Here is a 20,035-nt window from a genome sequence, read left to right as displayed (position 1 = left end):
CTGTCTCTCTGTCCCTCTCTTTCTCCTTCTGTCTGTCTCTCTGTCCCTCTCTCTCCTACTGTCTGTCTCTCTGTCCCTCTCTTTCTCCTTCTGTCTGTCTCTCTGTCCCTCTCTTTCTCCTTCTGTCTGTCTCTCTGTCCCTCTCTCTCTCCTTCTGTCTGTCTCTCTGTCCCTCTCTTTCTCCTTCTGTCTGTCTCTCTGTCCCTCTCTTTCTCCTTCTGTCTGTCTCTCTGTCCCTCTCTTTCTCCTTCTGTCTGTCTCTCTGTCCCTCTCTCTCTCCTTCTGTCTGTCTCTCTGTGTCTCTCTTTCTCCTTCTGTCTGTCTCTCTGTCCCTCTCTCTCTCCTTCTGTCTGTCTCTCTGTCCCTCTCTTTCTCCTTCTGTCTGTCTCTCTGTCCCTCTCTCTCCTACTGTCTGTCTCTCTGTCCCTCTCTTTCTCCTTCTGTCTGTCTCTCTGTCCCTCTCTTTCTCCTTCTGTCTGTCTCTCTGTCCCTCTCTCTCTCCTTCTGTCTGTCTCTCTGTCCCTCTCTTTCTCCTTCTGTCTGTCTCTCTGTCCCTCTCTCTCTCCTTCTGTCTGTCTCTCTGTCCCTCTCTCCTTCTGTCTGTCTCTCTGTCCCTCTCTCTCTCCTTCTGTCTGTCTCTCTGTCCCTCTCTCCTTCTGTCTGTCTCTCTGTCCCTCTCTTTCTCCTTCTGTCTGTCTCTCTGTCCCTCTCTCTCTCCTTCTGTCTGTCTCTCTGTCCCTCTCTCCTTCTGTCTGTCTCTCTGTCCCTCTCTTTCTCCTTCTGTCTGTCTCTCTGTCCCTCTCTCTCTCCTACTGTCTGTCTCTCTGTCCCTCTCTTTCTCCTTCTGTCTGTCTCTCTGTCCCTCTCTCCTACTGTCTGTCTCTCTGTCCCTCTCTCTCCTACTGTCTGTCTCTCTGTCCCTCTCTCTCTCCTACTGTCCGTCTCTCTCCTACTGTCTGTCTCTCTGTCCCTCTCTTTCTCCTACTGTCTGTCTCTCTGTCCCTCTCTTTGTCCTACTGTCTGTCTCTCTGTCCCTCTCTTTCTCCTACTGTCTGTCTCCTACTGTCTGTCTCTCTGTTCCTCTCTCTTTCCTACTGTCCGTCTGTCTCCTACTGTCTGTCTCTCTGTCCCTCTCTTTCTCCTACTGTCTGTCTCCTACTGTCTGTCTCTCTGTTCCTCTCTCTCTCCTACTGTCCGTCTGTCTCCTACTGTCTGTCTCTCTGTCCCTCTCTTTCTCCTACTGTCTGTCTCCTACTGTCTGTCTCTCTGTCCCTCTCTCTTTCCTACTGTCTCTCTCTCTCTCCTACTGTCCGTCTCTCTCCTACTGTCTGTCTCTCTGTCCCTCTCTCTCTCCTACTGTCTGTCTCTCTGTCCCTCCTACTGTCTTTCTCTCTCTCTCTCCTACTGTCTGTCTATCTGTCCCTCTCTCTCTCCTACTGTCTGTCTCTCTCTCCTACTGTCTCTCTCTCTGTCCCTCTCTCTCTCCTACTGTCTGTGTCTCTGTGTCTCTCTCCTACTGTCTGTCTCTCTGTCCCTCTCTCTCTCCTACTGTCTGTGTCTCTGTGTCTCTCTCCTACTGTCTGTCTCTCTCTCCTACTGTCTGTCTCTCTGTGTCTCTCTCCTACTGTCTGTCTCTCTGTGTCTCTCTCCTACTGTCTGTCTCTCTGTGTCTCTCTCCTACTGTCTGTCTGTCTCTCTGTCCCTTTTTCTCTCCTACTGTCTGTCTCTTTGTCCCTCTCTCTCTCCTACTGTCTGTGTCTCTGTCTCTCTTCTACTGTCTGTCTCTCTGTCCCTCTTTCTCTCCTACTGTCTGTCTCTCTGTCCCTCTCTCTCTCCTACTGTATGTGTGTCTCTCTCTCCTACTGTCTGTCTCCCTTGCTCTCTCTTTCCTACTCTCCGTCTCTCTCTCTCCCACTGCCTGTTTATCCGTCTCTCTCTTTCCTACTGTCTGTCTCTCTCTCTCCCACTGCCTGTTTATCCGTCTCTCTCTCCTACTGTCTGTCGCTCTGTCTTTCCCTTGCACTGTTTCTCTTTCATTCGCTTAGTCTATTTCTTTCTCCCATTTTCTCTCTCTCTCTCTGTCTCTCTCTCTCTCTGTCTCTCTGTCACTCTGTCCCATTGCCTGTCTCTGTCTCTCTCCCACTGTCTCTCTCGCTCTCTCTCAGCACTTCATGGCAGTGAATCAAGGGCGACCTGAGGCAAGAGCCATGAGTCATGCACAACCATGACAACAACAACAACAACACACACACACACACACACACACACACACACACTAGAGCCCCACTGAGAGAGATTACAGTGCAGTGAGGGGGGAAATCATGCTGCAGGATCAGCGCTGAGTCTGATACAAGCACAAATCTGAGTAGAATCACAGCAGCACCTCTGGATCTGAACGTCACTTAACTACCCAGCGTAACCGAACACAGACGGGGTTGCATGTATGTATGTGTGTGTGTGTGTGTGTGTGTGTGTGTGTGTGTGTGCGTGGTAGGCTGTTATTAGTGTGATTCTGTCCTGCCCTCGCTAATTCAGAGGTGAGAGAGGACACACTACATCCTCCAGCAGGAAGACAGAGAGGAAATCAGTGCTTAACCGGAGAGAATAATTAACCTGTCATTACAATCAGACACACACGCACACACACAATGAGACAGAGACGCACAAACACCTACACTAACATCCGGTACGCAGCCCTTCATTAGACTGCCTAAAGAAAAATAATCAAGTTCAGATTTCCATCTAATTCGGAGCTCAAAGATCTAACCGTCCCCCTTTTACTGAAGCACACGGCTAATTAGCTCATTTGCAGCTATTAGCTAGCGAACTTGTCACAACACAGCGGCGGTAGATCACGCGTGTACATGGATCAGCTACTCAACATTTTCAGTTTCGTTGAAATACTAGTTACCTGTGTTGAGTGATTAATGTTCTGTTGATTTATCGCATTTATCTCCATAGAGTTATAATTGCACCTAGTGGTCAGATATGTGAACTGCAACATGCACTAATCAAGGCCCATTGGGGCCAGAATCACTCTGCCCCATCATCAAGGGAGGAGCAGAGGACAGCGCAGTTAATGACAGGGTTGCCAGATAATCTGGGACTCAGAATTGAATCTAATAAGATTTCTGCAACCAAAGTGCAGACAGTGTGTCTGTGATGTACAAAACACGTACATTTCTATTGTAAGACATATTGCAAGGATTCCGAGAGGGAAATCTGGAGCGGATCATGTCCGTACATCGGAAAAGCATGCAGATTTGCACGCTTATGTAAGGTATGTAAGGTGTCATGTCCAAATTAGGAATAGAAAGGAATATGTAAATATGCAAAAATATGCAAATATGTAAGGTGTCATGTCCAAATTAGGAATAGAAAGGAATATGTAAATATGTTGAAATATGCAAATATGTAGGTTGTAAGGTCCAAATTAGGAATAGAAAGAAATATGTAAATATGCAAAAATATGCAAGTATGTAGGTTGTAACGTCCAAATTAGGAATAGAAAGAAATATGTAAATATGCAAAAACATGCAAATATGTAAGGTGTCATGTCCAAATTAGGAATAGAAAGGAATATGTAAATATGTAGAAGTATGCAAATATGTAGGTTGTAACGTCCAAATAAGGAATAGAAAGGAATATGTAAATATGTAGAAATATGCAAATATGTAGGTTGTAACGTCCAAATAAGGAATAGAAAGGAATATGTAAATATGTTGAAATATGCAAATATGTAAGGTGTCATGTCCAAATTAGGAATAGAAAGGAATATGTAAATATGTCGAAATATGCAAATATGTAGGTTGTAACGTCCAAATTAGGAATAGAAAGAAATATGTAAATATGTAAAAAAAAATGCAAATATGTAAGTTGTCAGATCCAAATTAGGAATAGAAAGGAATATGTAAATATGTCGCAATAAGTAAATAAGTACTGTATGGATATGCAAATTATGTGACATAATACATTTTGTGTGTTGCAGGTACTGAGAATATTTTTGCTTTTTAAAAACAGAAATATTTATTAAAAGAACACGGTGTCAGCTCTGTCGCTCTCTTGTCGTGCAGGTTGGAGACGTCAGTATGTGTTACTGCGAAACCCGGCGAGACCAAATCCCTGCGAGAGGAGCCGGAAGTGAAGGAGACGGAGAAGAAGAGGCACAGGAAACACCGAGGGCGTAAACGTCACAGTCGCCGTCGCTGCCCCAGGTCTGCTTTAGAAACCGACCGCGTATAGCACACGATGCACACGATGCTCTTAACCTAAACGCCATGTTTAATCTAAACGTTTCACTGTATCAGGAAGACACAGAAGCACCCTGCACATCATCTCAGACGACCTGCTCATTTCTATGCGGAGTAACACTCCATCAATACGACCTCCCTCGGTGTTTAGTTAATCACGCTGACATTTAAAATCCACACGTGATGCCACACGTCTTCACGTGATTTTCAAACCTCCTGCTGATAAACTTTTCTCTTTTTTTTTTTTGTGTCATTCGCTCTCCAAATAATTGAACACTTCGATCCCGACAGCTTTAAACCTTAAGAGCGATTAAACCGATATTTAATCTCGGTGGGAAAGCAAGCGAGCAGAATAAAAGCTTCAACCCACACCTATACGCTCGCGTCTCATCGTTTGTTTGATTCGTATTTTACGCTCGTGCTCTCAGACTTCATTTGCGAGTCTATCCGCGCCTCCGCCGCTTTTCCATATTCGCCATGTGCATTTCATTTCCGACGCGTGCGAGTCGCGACAGCCGGAGAAATCCGTCCTCACAATCGGGGGAAAGGAAAACTTTCGAAAAACCGCCGGCGGCAAGCACAAACACTCTTATCTGGCCTCCACAGCGCCGGCGCTCAGGTGCGGCTGAGAATTTTAAAGACCGGAGAGGTTCTCTCCCTCGTTTCGCACCTGCCGGAGTGAAGAAAAAATAAAAAAAAACACTCGGGCGCGAGTAGGTAATCGATTCAGACTCGGCGTAATCCCTGCGATAGGTTCAAAGCGAACAGCGTGGTTGATTTTTTTTTTCTTATTTCATTTCTCTCTCTCTTTCTCTCTCTCTCTCTCTCTCTCTTCTAAAAATGTATCTCACAGTTGTGAATAAATGAAATTACAGCTCGTGCTCATGATTAGTTTCGTCACTCGGTGAAAAGAGAGAATCTTCAGCAGTCGTCAAAGCCGTCTCGGCGTCCACGTCTACACACTTTATATCTAATCTAATCTAATCTGCGTGGACTAGTTAATGCAGGTGTATTTATTTAACTAGATTATTATTATATCGTATTCGTTAGCTTTACGCCTGAATTCTGGCATAAATCTGTCAGGGGGTGTTGATTCATGTTCCATAAAAGCAGCCATGAGAGTAATGCAGCCATAAATCACAGCTTTATATTAAAACCTCGTTATCTAACAGGGAAAAACTCGTATTCCGGGACAGGAGTCCGTACGGGATTTCACAGAGAGGTTTCATTTTGTTTTTCGTGATCGGTGCCGGCCAAGAATGATCGATTTTGCCGCGTTTTTTTATTTATTTATTTTTTTCGTTCTTTAAAAAATTCGCGAGTTTTTTGGTGCGTTTTTTTGTTGTTGTTGTTGTTGCGGAAAACTACTCGAATCGGCGAAATCGCGGTCGTACGAAACCGTTCCCGTGCTCTTTCGCGGCGATGTTTGTCGGTAAACGAGACGTTTCTGCTGCCCTCGTGTTCGGCGCACGTGAAGCGAAGAGAGCTTCGGATGGACGGCGCGTCGCGATGACGTCACGCGCCGTGTCTCGGCACGAATCTGCGGCCGTTTTGAAGACTCGCACGCTACTCGGAATATTTGCTCGGTTCCGCGTTCGTTTCTGCGAGCGCGAAATGGTGAAATCCTGGAAGGATGGGTTTCCGTGAGGAGACGTGTATGTAGCATGTATGGAAGGAGTCTCCAGTGCCAGAGCTTTGTAACGGTCAGAGGTAACGCCGTCACTTGTCACAAAAATCCCTAATTCACTTTCTTTTTAAAAGTGTCGTGTGGTTGTTTTTTTCAGCCAATTAGAACTCGCTGAAGCGGACTTACAGAGGTGAGGATCGTTTCGAAACCCTAATCTAATATAACCGAGTCGTGATTAAATAAAAGCAGCTCTCGGTCGTCTCGATTTCGGACGGGGACGACCCTGACGGACGGGCGATTTCAGATCTCGAGACACGCCGGCGAATAAAAGCCTCGCTGTGCTGGTGATAAACAGGCTTCGTATTGTTTTCCAGAAGGTCAGCGGGTCACATCCTCGAGATTTAAAGCGTGACGGCGGCTTAAAGACATCCGCGAGACGTCCGTCATCAATCCTGACAGGATTTTAAACTCTGTAACCTTCACGATTCTCCTCAGTCGTCCATCACCCGCGTGAACTCAAGGTCGTAGCGCCTGGGAGGAGTGATGGGAGGGAAAAGCTGCTAAAGGTTAAAGAAGGTGTAAATACAACCCCCCTTCCCCCACCCACACCCACACACACACCCACACACACACACACGTACAGTGGTGTGATACGTCGTGTTGTAAATCGACCTTTATTCATTTTATCCCTTCGTAATCTTTAACGTTTAAGGAAGGAGTCTCCAGTGTCAGCGCGTTGTAACTGTTCACGAGTTCACGCTCTGCGGTTTCTCAGTAACACGAGGAGCTGAGACTTTTTTTTTTTTTTTTTTTTAAAAACAACAAGAAACTTATTAACTTTAATTAATAGGAATAAAAAAAAAAAGCGAGGCTGGTAGGCGAGCGAGCGTTTATCTCTCCTATAACGTACGAGAGAACTCGGTTCTCAGCGTTAATGTAACAATAAACGGATAAAAAGCACGATGAATGAAACGGTGCACTCCTTTATTACCAGAAACTCGCTGTGGTGTAAGAGGAATAAAACATTTGTTTTAGGAAAAGAATCATCTTTATCGGACTGGCGTCAGAATCGTCTCTCCGTCGCACCGCCCTAACCGTTGATTCTTTTTTTTTTTCCCGGGGGGTTTATTGTTCCTCAAACAGTTTTTAGAATGATCTTCAGATATTCTTATATTCTAAACTATTTCCAAACCGCCGTAATAATAATAATAATAAGGAACAACACCGAGCAGAGCGCCGAGCGGCTGGCTTTACGGCCTGCTTTCGGGAATGCCGCCGATTTATAATAATCGCGGTGTGCGATACGTCCATTAGCAGAAATCTCGCGAATGTAGACATATTGTGTTTACAAACAAAGCGCAAGATGTTAAGTGCAGAAAGCTTTTAGTGCTGCTTTACTGAAATCGCTCTGTTTATGTGTAATGATTAGAAAACGACGATAAACGGGAACGTCTGTGACTTTTCGTACAAACGCTGCAGATAGGAAAACGCAAATGTGCATATCTACCCTAAACAGAGAAGATATATGTGCATAGATAGATATGTGCATATCTACCCTAAACAGAGAGCGCGAGAGAGCGAGCGAGAGAGCGCGAGAGAGAGAGCGAGAGAGAGAGAGCGAGAGAGAGAGAGAGCGCGAGAGAGAGCGAGAGAGAGAGAGAGAGAGAGCGAGAGAGCAAGAGAGAGCGCGAGAGAGAGAGCGCGAGAGAGAGAGCGAGAGAGAGCGCGAGAGAGAGAGCGCGAGAGAGAGAGAGAGCGAGAGAGAGAGAGAGCGCGAGAGAGAGAGAGAGAGCGAGAGAGAGAGCGCGAGAGAGAGAGAGAGAGAGAGAGAGCGAGAGAGAGAGAGAGCGAGAGAGAGAGAGAGAGCGCGAGAGAGAGAGAGCGAGAGAGCGCGAGAGAGAGAGAGAGCGAGAGAGCGCGAGAGAGAGAGAGAGCGAGAGAGAGAGAGCGCGAGAGAGAGAGAGAGCGAGAGAGAGTGTCATAGCACGAATGGTGTAATGAGTAACAACGCTTTCTAATTAAGCAGAAATGACACTCGCTGTGTCTGTAATCAGCATCTAAAGTGAGACAGCTCCACTAATGCGAAAGCCGCCTGTCTCTTTCTCTCTCGCTCTCTCTCGCTCGCTCTTTCACTTCACTGCACCACAAACACTGATCCATCTCATCACTCACTTCAACTCCTAATTATTACTTTCACCCAGGACTCATTAGCGCCACCTACATAACGAGATCCCTGGTCTGACACACCCCGGGTCTGTCCCAAATACGAGAATTTCATAGTCTACTATGAGCCAGACTTATTCATAGTCATCACTTCATTTTCAAATGTTTAGAAAAAGTATTCACCCCCCCCCCACCACCACCACCACCACCACCACCAACCCTACAAAGTTGTGTTTGCAGCATTTACATTGCAAACGCATCACCGTGAAACCCCTGAGTCAGTTCTCCAGCCGGTCGCCATTCGAAGTCACATGATTAGTTCTACGCGCCATTAAAGTGCCGTGTGATCCCAATATATATAAATACACCTTTACAGGAGTCACAGGGTTTGTCAATTAAACAAACAGCATCATCAAGACCAAGGAGTGGTCAAAACATATCTGTTATAATGTCCTGGAAAAGTACAGAGCCTATTATTATTATTTTTTTTAATGGAAAGATTAGGACACTAGCGAGGTTTAGAGTCAGAGAAGCAACCATGATACCAAGGGTAACCCAGAAGGTTACTCAGGTGAGAGCAGCTGAGAGCAGGACGACCGTAGCCCAGATTCTGGGCTTTCTGGAAGACTGGCAAGCCAAAAGGCTCAGCAAACATGTGGAAAATATTTTCTAGCTTAATGAGACCAAAAAAAGAATGTTTTTGGCGTTGGGACAAAGATCTAGGTTTGGTAGAATCCCAGAAACTGGTCACTCCTGTATAACGCCTCGCTATCAGTGTTAGTATGGAATCCATCGGAACCGTAGTTCCAAGCTGAGCCCTTTAATGCGTCAGTAATTCATGGTCTGTCAGGAAACACAGACTTTCACGCAGACTTTCAAACGGAAGATGAGCCGATCGACAGGTGACCCTGAAACCATGTTTTGAACTCTCTAACGGAGCCCCGCCCCCTTTCCACGATCTCACATGCTCCTGCGAGTCGCTGTTGCCTGTGAGTCTCCTGCCTTCTGTCAACATTTAATCTGTTTCTTTCTCCCTTTCTGCTGCAGCGTGTCGCTCGACGCTGACTTTTCCCCTCGGCCAGCGGCCAAAACGAGAAAGAAGAAGAAAAAGTCAGTGAGGAAGAGGAGGCGAGAAAGGTCAGTAAAACAAACAAAACATCGGGGAGGGGAGGGAAGGAAGGAAGGAAGGAAAACGGAGGGAATCAAGGAGGGAAAGAAAGAAAAATAAAGAGAGGGAGAGAGAGAAAGGGAAAGGCACATGGAGATGGACAGATAGAGATAGTAGTAGAGAGAGAGAAAGACAGAAATGCAGCAAAAAGACGGAATAAAAGAGGCAGAAAGAGAGAGAAAGAATAGTAGAGAGACTGAAAGAGAGAGACGCAGAGAGAAGCAAAGACAGACCAACGTAGATGGCCAGAAAAGCAGAACGGAATATAAATGGAACCGATAGAGAAAGAAAGAAAGAAAGAAAGAAAGAGTGAGAGGGATAAAGAAAATGGTAAAATAGAATGAGAATAAGTGAAAGAGAGAGGTAGAAAAAGACAGAGTGACTGGATAGAGAGAGAGACTGAGAGACAGAAAGAGGTGGATAGAGAGGAAGAGACTGAGAGAGAGAGAGAGAGAGAGAGAGAGTAAAACAGAGAGGGAAAGAGAGAGACTAAAAGTGAAAGAGAGAGAGAAAGTGAAGGAGAGAGACTGAGAGAGATAGAGAGATAGATAGATAGATAGATAGATAGATAGAGAGAGAGATTGTGTGTGAGAGATTAAGAGAGAGATAGTGAGAGAGAGATAGATAGATAGAGTGAGAGAGAGATTGTGAGAGAGAGAGAGATTGTGTGTGAGAGATTAAGAGAGAGAGAGAGATTGTGAGAGAGAGATAGATAGATAGAGTGAGAGAGAGATTAAGAGAGAGTGAGAGAGAGATTGTGTGTGAGAGATTAAGAGAGAGAGAGATTGTGAGAGAGAGAGAGATAGATAGATAGAGTGAGAGAGAGATTAAGAGAGAGAGTGAGAGAGAGATTGTGTGTGAGAGATTAAGAGAGAGAGAGATTGTGAGAGAGAGATAGATAGAGTGAGAGAGATTAAGAGAGAGAGATTGTGAGAGAGAGAGAGATAGAGTGAGAGAGAGATTAAGAGAGAGTGAGAGAGAGATTGTGTGTGAGAGATTAAGAGAGAGAGAGAGATTGTGAGAGAGAGATAGATAGAGTGAGAGAGAGATTAAGAGAGAGAGAGTGAGAGAGAGATTGTGTGTGAGAGATTAAGAGAGAGAGAGAGATTGTGAGAGAGAGATAGATAGATAGAGTCAGAGAGAGATTAAGAGAGAGAGAGTGAGAGAGAGATTGTGTGTGAGAGATTAAGAGAGAGAGAGATTGTGAGAGAGAGATAGATAGATAGAGTGAGAGAGAGATTAAGAGAGAGAGTGAGAGAGAGATTGTGTGTGAGAGATTAAGAGAGAGAGAGATTGTGAGAGAGAGATAGATAGAGTGAGAGAGAGATTAAGAGAGAGAGATTGTGAGAGAGAGATAGATAGAGTGAGAGAGATTAAGAGAGAGAGATTGTGAGAGAGAGATAGATAGAGTGAGAGAGAGATTAAGAGAGAGTGAGAGAGAGATTGTGTGTGAGAGATTAAGAGAGAGAGAGAGATTGTGAGAGAGAGATAGATAGAGTGAGAGAGAGATTAAGAGAGAGAGAGTGAGAGAGAGATTGTGTGTGAGAGATTAAGAGAGAGAGAGAGATTGTGAGAGAGAGATAGATAGATAGAGTGAGAGAGAGATTAAGAGAGAGAGAGTGAGAGAGAGATTGTGTGTGAGAGATTAAGAGAGAGAGAGATTGTGAGAGAGAGATAGATAGATAGAGTGAGAGAGAGATTAAGAGAGAGAGAGTGAGAGAGAGATTGTGTGTGAGAGATTAAGAGAGAGAGAGATTGTGAGAGAGAGATAGATAGAGTGAGAGAGAGATTAAGAGAGAGAGTGAGAGAGAGATTGTGAGTGAGAGATTAAGAGAGAGAGGAGATTGTGAGAGAGAGATAGATAGAGTGAGAGAGAGATTAAGAGAGAGAGTGAGAGAGAGATTGTGTGTGAGAGATTAAGAGAGAGAGAGATTGTGAGAGAGAGATAGATAGATAGATAGAGTGAGAGAGAGATTAAGAGAGAGAGAGTGAGAGAGAGATTGTGTGTGAGAGATTAAGAGAGAGAGAGATTGTGAGAGAGAGATAGATAGAGTGAGAGAGAGATTAAGAGAGAGAGTGAGAGAGAGATTGTGAGTGAGAGATTAAGAGAGAGAGGAGATTGTGAGAGAGAGATAGATAGAGTGAGAGAGAGATTAAGAGAGAGAGTGAGAGAGAGATTGTGTGTGAGAGATTAAGAGAGAGAGATTGTGAGAGAGAGATAGATAGAGTGAGAGAGAGATTAAGAGAGAGAGTGAGAGAGAGATTGTGTGTGAGAGATTAAGAGAGAGAGAGATTGTGAGAGAGAGATAGATAGAGTGAGAGAGAGATTAAGAGAGAGAGAGTGAGAGAGAGATTGTGAGTGAGAGATTATGAGAGAGAGAGATTGTGAGAGAGAGAGATAGATAGATAGAGTGAGAGAGAGATTAAGAGAGAGAGTGAGAGAGAGATTGTGAGTGAGAGATTAAGAGAGAGAGAGAGATTATGAGAGAGAGATAGATAGATAGAGTGAGAGAGAGATTAAGAGTGAGAGTGAGAGAGAGATTGTGAGTGAGAGATTATGAGAGAGAGAGATTGTGAGAGAGAGAGATAGATAGATAGAGTGAGAGAGAGATTAAGAGTGAGAGAGAGAGAGAGATTGTGAGTGAGAGATTAAGAGAGAGAGAGAGATTATGAGAGAGAGATAGATAGATAGAGTGAGAGAGAGATTAAGAGTGAGAGAGAGAGAGAGATTGTGAGTGAGAGATTAAGAGAGAGAGAGATTATGAGAGAGAGATAGATAGAGTGAGAGAGAGATTAAGAGAGAGAGATTGTGAGAGAGAGAGATAGATAGATAGAGTGAGAGAGAGATTAAGAGTGAGAGTGAGAGAGAGATTGTGAGTGAGAGATTATGAGAGAGAGAGATTGTGAGAGAGAGAGATAGATAGATAGAGTGAGAGAGAGATTAAGAGTGAGAGAGAGAGAGAGAGATTGTGAGTGAGAGATTAAGAGAGAGAGAGATTATGAGAGAGAGATAGATAGATAGAGTGAGAGAGAGATTAAGAGTGAGAGAGAGAGAGAGATTGTGAGTGAGAGATTAAGAGAGAGAGAGATTATGAGAGAGAGATAGATAGAGTGAGAGAGAGATTAAGAGAGAGAGAGATTGTGAGAGAGAGAGATAGATAGATAGAGTGAGAGAGAGATTAAGAGTGAGAGTGAGAGAGAGATTGTGAGTGAGAGATTATGAGAGAGAGAGATTGTGAGAGAGAGAGATAGATAGATAGAGTGAGAGAGAGATTAAGAGTGAGAGAGAGAGAGAGAGATTGTGAGTGAGAGATTAAGAGAGAGAGAGATTATGAGAGAGAGATAGATAGATAGAGTGAGAGAGAGATTAAGAGTGAGAGAGAGAGAGAGATTGTGAGTGAGAGATTAAGAGAGAGAGAGATTATGAGAGAGAGAGAGATAGATAGAGTGAGAGAGAGATTAAGAGTGAGAGAGAGAGAGAGATTGTGAGTGAGAGATTATGAGAGAGAGAGATTATGAGAGAGAGAGATTATGAGAGAGAGATAGATAGATAGAGTGAGAGAGAGATTAAGAGTGAGAGAGTGAGAGAGAGAGATGGCTGAAAGAAGTACTAACTGCACAGTGTTCTTTACAAGTGAAACACACTGCTGATGTTAATCAATGTGCACACACACACACACACACACACACACACACACACACACACACACACTTTAACCACATATGAACTTTATTTCTGTTGTGCGATTGTAGTTTACTTTAATTTCCATTAATGTGTGTCGTGTTATCAACACGTTTCAAGGAGGAAAAAAAAAGAAAGAGGGCCGAAATAGGGCAGAGTGAAACTGAAAGACAGAAAGAGAAAGTGAAATAGACAGAAAGTAAGAGCGACAGACACAGAACGTGAGAGAGAGAGAGAGAGAGAGAAATTTTAACGTAAAATAAGCTCTTTATTGACTTATCCCAGGATAATTCAACCCCACTTTAGCAGATCGTCTTCCTTCAGAAATAAAAAAAAGAAGAGAGAGAAACATACTGAAAGACATAGACAGAGAGTGAGTGAGACTTTCAGGGAAAGAGAGAAAAAGAGAGAGAGCGACGGAGTGAGAGAGAGAGAGAGAGAGAGTGAGAGCGCTGATTGGGAGTAAAAAGGTCAGAGAGATAAAGTACAGCTCTTCATTACACTAATATCTATAATGCATTATAAATCCACCTGCACTAAATAACTGCTGCATCATAATCCACTTTATTATCGCAGTATAATATCTCATATTCACTACACTGTAACGCCTCGGTGCTCTCCTCCCTGCTAACGGCCTCTGGATTGGACTGTACCACCGCATACCACGGGGAGGACTCTATAAAGCCCATGGCGTTAAACACACGGGTATAAAGTGAGCACCGACGAGCAACGCTTCAGAATTCATCCGATTAATCGACATGCGAGAAGAAGAACCGAGCGTATCGTCTCATCTGGAATCCGGTCCTTTATACAGACGTTATAAACAATTCACAAACGTCATAACGCGCTATAACAAGTCACGTTAACGCGTTATACCGTGTAGCATTTTACATGTCACCGTTACACGTCGTGCTTGTTTCCGTGTCTGATTCACCGTTCGATCTCGGCTAGGTGTCGAAACCGTCAACGACGTCGATGCTGGCCAATCGCTGTGAGCTGACGTGTGCGAACGGGAAACATGCCGCGACGTCACGTGTATCTGAGGAAGGGTGACACATTCACACACTACGAGCAGAGCCTACAGCGAGCATGTCTTTCGACTGGAGGAGGAAACCGGAGTACCCAGAGGAACCGATCCCCAAGCACGAGGAGAAATACATAAGCTCCACACACACACACACACACAGAGGGCAGAGGCGGGACTCGAACCCTCAGCCCCCAGAGGTGCGAGGCAAACGTGCGAACCACTAAGCCACCCCGAGGATCCGTGTGCATGAGAGAACATAAAATACCAAAAAGGGACGAAAGGACAAGGTAAAGGCAGAATGACGCAAGACTAACAGATCTCAGTAGAAAGACTGTAAGACTTTGCAAAGTGTTAGCGTCCATGTGCTTTATGTAGCGGTGGAACCGTCAGTAGAGCGCTGCACTGTATATCGAGAACACATCGAGGAACACTGTCACGAATCCCGGGTCGGTTATCATCCCAAACGAACGTAACGATCCGCACACCGTTCTCCGTTTTATTCATGTGCTTATCGTAACGCCCTTCACATTCACTCCGGCGAACGAAACAAAAGGCGACGCGAGAGTACTGACAGGAAGCTGTCTAATCCGCAGGTCTCACTCCTCCAGTCCATCACCACTCCGCAAGAAGAAGAAGAAGAAGAAGAACAGCTCGAAGAAGAGGAAGCAACACAGGTAACGTGTCAGAGGGCTTTCACGGCTGTCTACCGATCGCTTAGTGGTCACGTAGCGGTCTCACTAATTTACATGTCTGTGTTTTATTTTAACACACACTGCTAATGAAGTGATCTCTCTCTCTCTCTCTCTCTCTCTCTCTCTCTCAAACACACACACACACAGGGCTACCTCCAAGAAGAGAAGACACAGGTACGACCGAGTTCCATTGAAATACAACAGGAAGGACAATAATAAATAAACTCTGAAATATGGGCATTTCCTTTGCATGAATAGATCATTAAGATAGTTCTTAGATAATATAGTACCGTGAGGTCCTGATTTATTAAGATTACTGATAACAGGTACTGATGTTTACTGAGGACTGTACTTTTCTATGTTTTTCTTTAAAAAATTATTAAACTTTAAAAGTTTTTTTTTTTTACTGAAGCAGTTCACAGTGAAACTCTTTCAAACAAACAAACAAGCAAAAACGATTGCATTGTAAATATAATAAGGTATAAATATAATTATAATAATAATAATTAAATCAAAAGAATTCTAACAAAAGAAAAAAAAAAAAAAAAAACAATCCCTTTATACGTAAGAAACGTTTCCAGTCTCAAAAATACATTTCTTACATTACAAGTCCAGTTCGGATCGTTTCTAGTTGAGATCCGATATGTTTTTCGGCGATATCCGATCCAGCGTCGGTCAGACACTGATACCGGGCGTCGTCTCTAATCAACAGCGATGAGACGTGTCGGAAAACACGTCTCATTTTCAATAGGATCGGAACCTTTAAATACACGAGAGTAAAGATGAGTGAAGGTCAGTGACTACGTTTACATCCACATCAATATTCTGATATGAATCGGAATTTGGCAGTTTGCTCATTTATATCGAGTCGTGATCCGATCCCGATCCCGAGCCTGATTAAGACAATATTCCGATTCCACAAAATTCCCAGCCCTGGAATACGGCCGTTTTAAATCGGAAATCTGTTGCATGTAAACAAGCACCTTTGTACAGAAAATCCACCGAAAGGAGACGCGTGCGCAGACTCAGTCCGCAAGGAACTGTGGGTAGCGACGGCAGCGTGTGGAATGTCCTGGGAAAAGCGCACAGGGAGATCGACATACTTACTTCGACTGTGTATACAGGAATGATAATGAGTTTTTATTAATCACATTACAGCACAGTGAAATTCATTTCTTCGCATACCTCAGCGTGTTAGGAAGTCGGGGTCAGAGCGCAGGGTCGGCCATGATACAGCGCCCCCTGGAGCAGAGAGGGTTAAGGGTTAAGGGCCCAACAGTGGCAGCTTGGCAGTGCTGGGGCTTGAACTCCCGACCTTCCTATCAGTAACCGAGAGCCTTAACCGCTAAATCTTTATTCAAATGTTTATGAACACTTAGCAAATGGCGAAAAGCAAATTTCGCAAATTTAATACCTGCCCTTCAGCCGTATTACTGACGTTCAGGCGAAACTCATGACGTCAGCACTTTTTTCAGCTCTAGACCGCGTATACGTTAAGACAAACACGCAAAACTTAACAAGACGTGTTATTTTTGTTAATAAATCAGCGTAGATGTTGTTTTTTTGTTCGTTCGCGTGTGTTTTTACTCACACAACTTTTAGCAAATCAGCGCCTTTATATATGCAGTATTTGGTGTATTTAAGGCGGAGCCTGGTACGTGTTTATCTCCCCGATGCGGGATTCGTACAAGTGAGAATATAGCAAATACGTTTGGGACTTCGTGAAGCAAAACAGCAAGCCTCAGGGGATGAGAGAGCTCGACCCGGTCCGTTTCGGAACGAACGCGAGCGCGGTCCGATTAAAAAGTGAGAGCACAAATCGAACAGCGGGAAGTTTCACACGCCTCTAGCGATTTTGTTTTAAAAAGATCATTTGACTCCGATCGAGACGAGATAAACGGATAAAACAGGTGAGAAAATGTTTTGACTGCAATCCAGGGAAACAGATTCCATTAATGAGTAATACGCAGCGCTGAGTGTTTTATAATTCTCTGTCATTAATGTGCTTTTCATGGTACAGCTCCTCGAGCACCAGACGCAAACGGAAGGAGGACAGGAAACATAAAAAGAGGTTGGTCGCTCAGATTCACGATTCGGAACTCGGATCGGGTTTCACACAGAGAACTGATACTACGTACTTTTACTCTTCAAGTGCTTATTGTTCTTGTAGTGTCGGATAACTTATGCTGGGATCAGGATGTGCTGGTGAGCACTCACAGAGAGAGCGAGAGAGAGAGAGAGAGCAAGACAGACTTCGAGAGAAACAGAGATAAATAGAGGGAGAGAGAGACAATGAGAGACAATGAGAAAGATTGGAATAGACAGAGACGAAGAAAGAGAGAGTGAGAGAGAAAGAGAGCAAGACGGAGTGAGAGAGCGACAGAAAGAGAGAGATACAGAGATAAATAGAGGGAGAGAGAGACAATGAGAGTGAACGAGAGAGACAGAGAGAGAAAGCGCAAAATATTGGAATTGACAGAGACAAAGAAAGAGAGAGTGAGGGACAGAGAGGGAGAGAGAGAAATAGAAAAAGAACGTGAGTAACCGAGAGAGAGTGAGAGAGGGAGAGCAGGCCAGAAAAAGGAGATTAATAGAAAGAAAGGACATAGAAAGAATAAGGGAGATAAAAACAGAGTAAGTGTGCAACAAAAAGGAAAATGAAAAGCTTTGCAGTACTTGTAGTGTGTGTGTGTGTGTGTGTGTGTGTGTGTGTGTGTGTGTGTGTGTGAGACCTGCATATTCTACTTGATGAGAGTGGTCATGTTTCCTCAGTTCACTTGCTACATGATTTTTTTAAACTACTCGTTTGTTTTTTGACTTTCTTTGTACAACAGCTCAGATTTAAACTCACTCTGTCAGTCATTTCACTCTCACAGCTCTCGCACGAGCCCGTGTGAGCTCCTCTATACGCATTACACTCAGTAAAACTCAATTTACCTGAGATGTTTTCACGTTGCAATGGCAATTTGCAATTTAAAGAGGTAAAAAGATGACACAGGCGTGAGTGGCCGTGAGTCTGAGACAGTAAATGTGCTGCTGTGTGACTGAAAGAGCAGCTGTGATACAGTTACAGTCCACTGCAGGTGTCTTTGGCACACCCAGGTGCAATTACCCCTCCACCCTCACCTCAATATGGTCTGACCTGGTTTTAAAAACATGCAGTGAAAGTGCTTTAAAGGGTGCCAGTAACACCCTTTGTAGAAGAGGGTACTTGCAGAAGTACCCTAATGCTGCCCCTCAGTTGAAAAAAGTGATGAACTACCCTCTGGGGTTCTGCTACATGCAAGAAAACACAATGAAGTGCCCTATAGAGTACCCTTTCAGTGGCGAAAACACAATGACATGCCCTATAGGGTGTCCTTCCAGTGGAGAAAACACAAAGTACCCTATAGGGTGTCCTTCAAGTGGAGAAAACATGAAGTGCCCTATAGGGTGCCCTTCCAGTGGAGAAAGCATGATGATGTGCCCTATAGCGTGCTCTTCCAGTGGAGAAAGCATGATGACGTGCCCTATAGGGTGCCCTTCCAGTGGAGAAAGCATGATGACGTGCCCTGTAATGTGCCCTTCCAGTGGAGAAGCATGATGACATGCCCTATAGTGTGCCCTTCCAGTGGAGAAAGCATGATGACGTGCCCTATATTTTGCCCTTCCAGTGGAGAAAGCATGATGGCATGCCCTATAGGGTGCCTTTCCAGTGGAGAAAGCATGATGACATGCCCTGTAATGTGCCCTTCCAGTGGAGAAAGCATGATGACATGCCCTATAGGGTGCCCTTCCCGTGGAGAAAGCATGATGGCGTGCCTTGTAATGTGCCCTTCCAGTGGAGAAAGCATGATGATATGCCCTATAGGGTGCCCTTCCCGTGGAGAAAGCATGATGACGTGCCTTGTAATGTGCCCTTCCAGTGGAGAAAGCATGATGATATGCCCTATAGGGTGCCCTTCCCGTGGAGAAAGCATGATGGCGTGCCCTATAGGGTGCCCTTCCCGTGGAGAAAGCATGATGGCATGCCCTATAGTGTGCCCTTCCCGTGGAGAAAGCATTATGACGTGCCCTATAGGGTGCCCTTCCCGTGGAGAAAGCATGATGACGTGCCCTATAGGGTGCCCTTCCCGTGGAGAAAGCATTATGACGTGCCCTATAGGGTGCCCTTCCCGTGGAGAAAGCATTATGACGTGCCCTATAGGGTGCCCTTCCCGTGGAGAAAGCATTATGACGTGCCCTATAGGGTGCCCTTCCAGTAGAGAAAGCATGATGACGTGCCCTATAGGGTGCCCTTCCCGTGGAGAAAGCATGATGACGTGCCCTATATTTTGCCCTTCCAGTGGAGAAAGCATGATGGCATGCCCTATAGGGTGCCCTTCCCGTGGAGAAAGCATGATGACGTGCCCTGTAATGTGCCCGTCCCGTGGAGAAAGCATGATGACGTGCCCTATAGGGTGCCCTTCCCATGGAGAAAGCATTATGACGTGCCCTATAGGGTGCCCTTCCCGTGGAGAAAGCATTATGACGTGCCCTATAGGGTGCCCTTCCCGTGGAGAAAGCATGATGACGTGCCCTATAGGGTGCCCTTCCAGTGGAGAAAACATAATGAAGCAGTGATTTTTATCGTTATATATTTTACACCCCTGTTCTGCTAAAAAGCCCCCCCCCCCCCACTATCTCTCTCTCTCCCTCTCTCTCTCTCTCTCTCTCTTTGTCCCTTGTCACTATTTCCATCTCCTTCTTTCCTCTTTCTTTCTGTGTATCTCTTGCTTTCTATCTTACTGTATCCAATCCTTTAGGGTTTTTTTTCTCTCTCCCACACTCTGTATCCCTTTATTTATTTCCCTTCCCTTTTTTCTTTAACTGTTATCCTTCAATCACACTCTTCTTTTCTCCCCGTGTCTCACTGTACTGTATGTGTGTGTGTGTGTGTGTGTGTGTGTGTGTGGGTTGGTGGGTGGGTGGGTAAATTGTGGTATGGTAACTGTGTGAGTGTGTGTGTGTGTGTGTGTGTGTGTGTGTGTGTGTGTATTTCAGGTGCCATAGTGCCTCTCATCACAGACGGAGATCACGGAGAGCAAACAGTTCTGACTGGAGATCCTCCAGCACTGAGAGCAGGTATACACACACACACACACACACACACACACACAGAGAGAGAGAGAGAGAGAGAGAGAAAGAGAGAGAGAGAGACAGACATGATTTTAGTTAACACCCCCTTTTATTGGATCAGTCAAATATCATTGAAAAATTTAAACCGCTGTTTCTTACATTGTAAAAGTTATTTTTTTTAAAGAATAAAAAGGAAAATAAAGCAATTAAATAATTAAAAACTTTCCTAATCAGCCGTACACAGCAGTCCGTTTATCCCCCGTGTCCCCATAAACTCCGGCAGCTTCTCCACCAGAGCATAGCGTGTGTGTTCGACCCTGAGCCGTGCC

The 20,035-nt window shown here is 44.7% G+C and overlaps 1 protein-coding gene across 1 annotated transcript in view; it reads left to right on the top strand.

The window, feature by feature from the left end:
- Window positions 1-20,035, top strand: part of srrm4 (serine/arginine repetitive matrix 4) — a 75,875-nt gene that overhangs the window by 43,888 nt on the left and 11,952 nt on the right. The window contains exons 2-7 of the mRNA XM_053610832.1: window positions 4,074-4,214; window positions 9,088-9,177; window positions 14,511-14,591; window positions 14,757-14,783; window positions 16,630-16,680; window positions 19,632-19,712. Coding sequence (XP_053466807.1) covers window positions 4,074-4,214; window positions 9,088-9,177; window positions 14,511-14,591; window positions 14,757-14,783; window positions 16,630-16,680; window positions 19,632-19,712 — 471 coding nt within the window. The remainder of the gene's footprint in view (window positions 1-4,073; window positions 4,215-9,087; window positions 9,178-14,510; window positions 14,592-14,756; window positions 14,784-16,629; window positions 16,681-19,631; window positions 19,713-20,035) is intronic.

This window comes from Ictalurus furcatus, chromosome 22, assembly GCF_023375685.1.
Source record: "Ictalurus furcatus strain D&B chromosome 22, Billie_1.0, whole genome shotgun sequence".
NCBI lineage: Eukaryota > Metazoa > Chordata > Actinopteri > Siluriformes > Ictaluridae > Ictalurus > Ictalurus furcatus.
The sequence above is the reverse complement of the archived record's forward strand: the minus strand, read 5'-3'. Positions and strand labels throughout refer to the sequence as shown.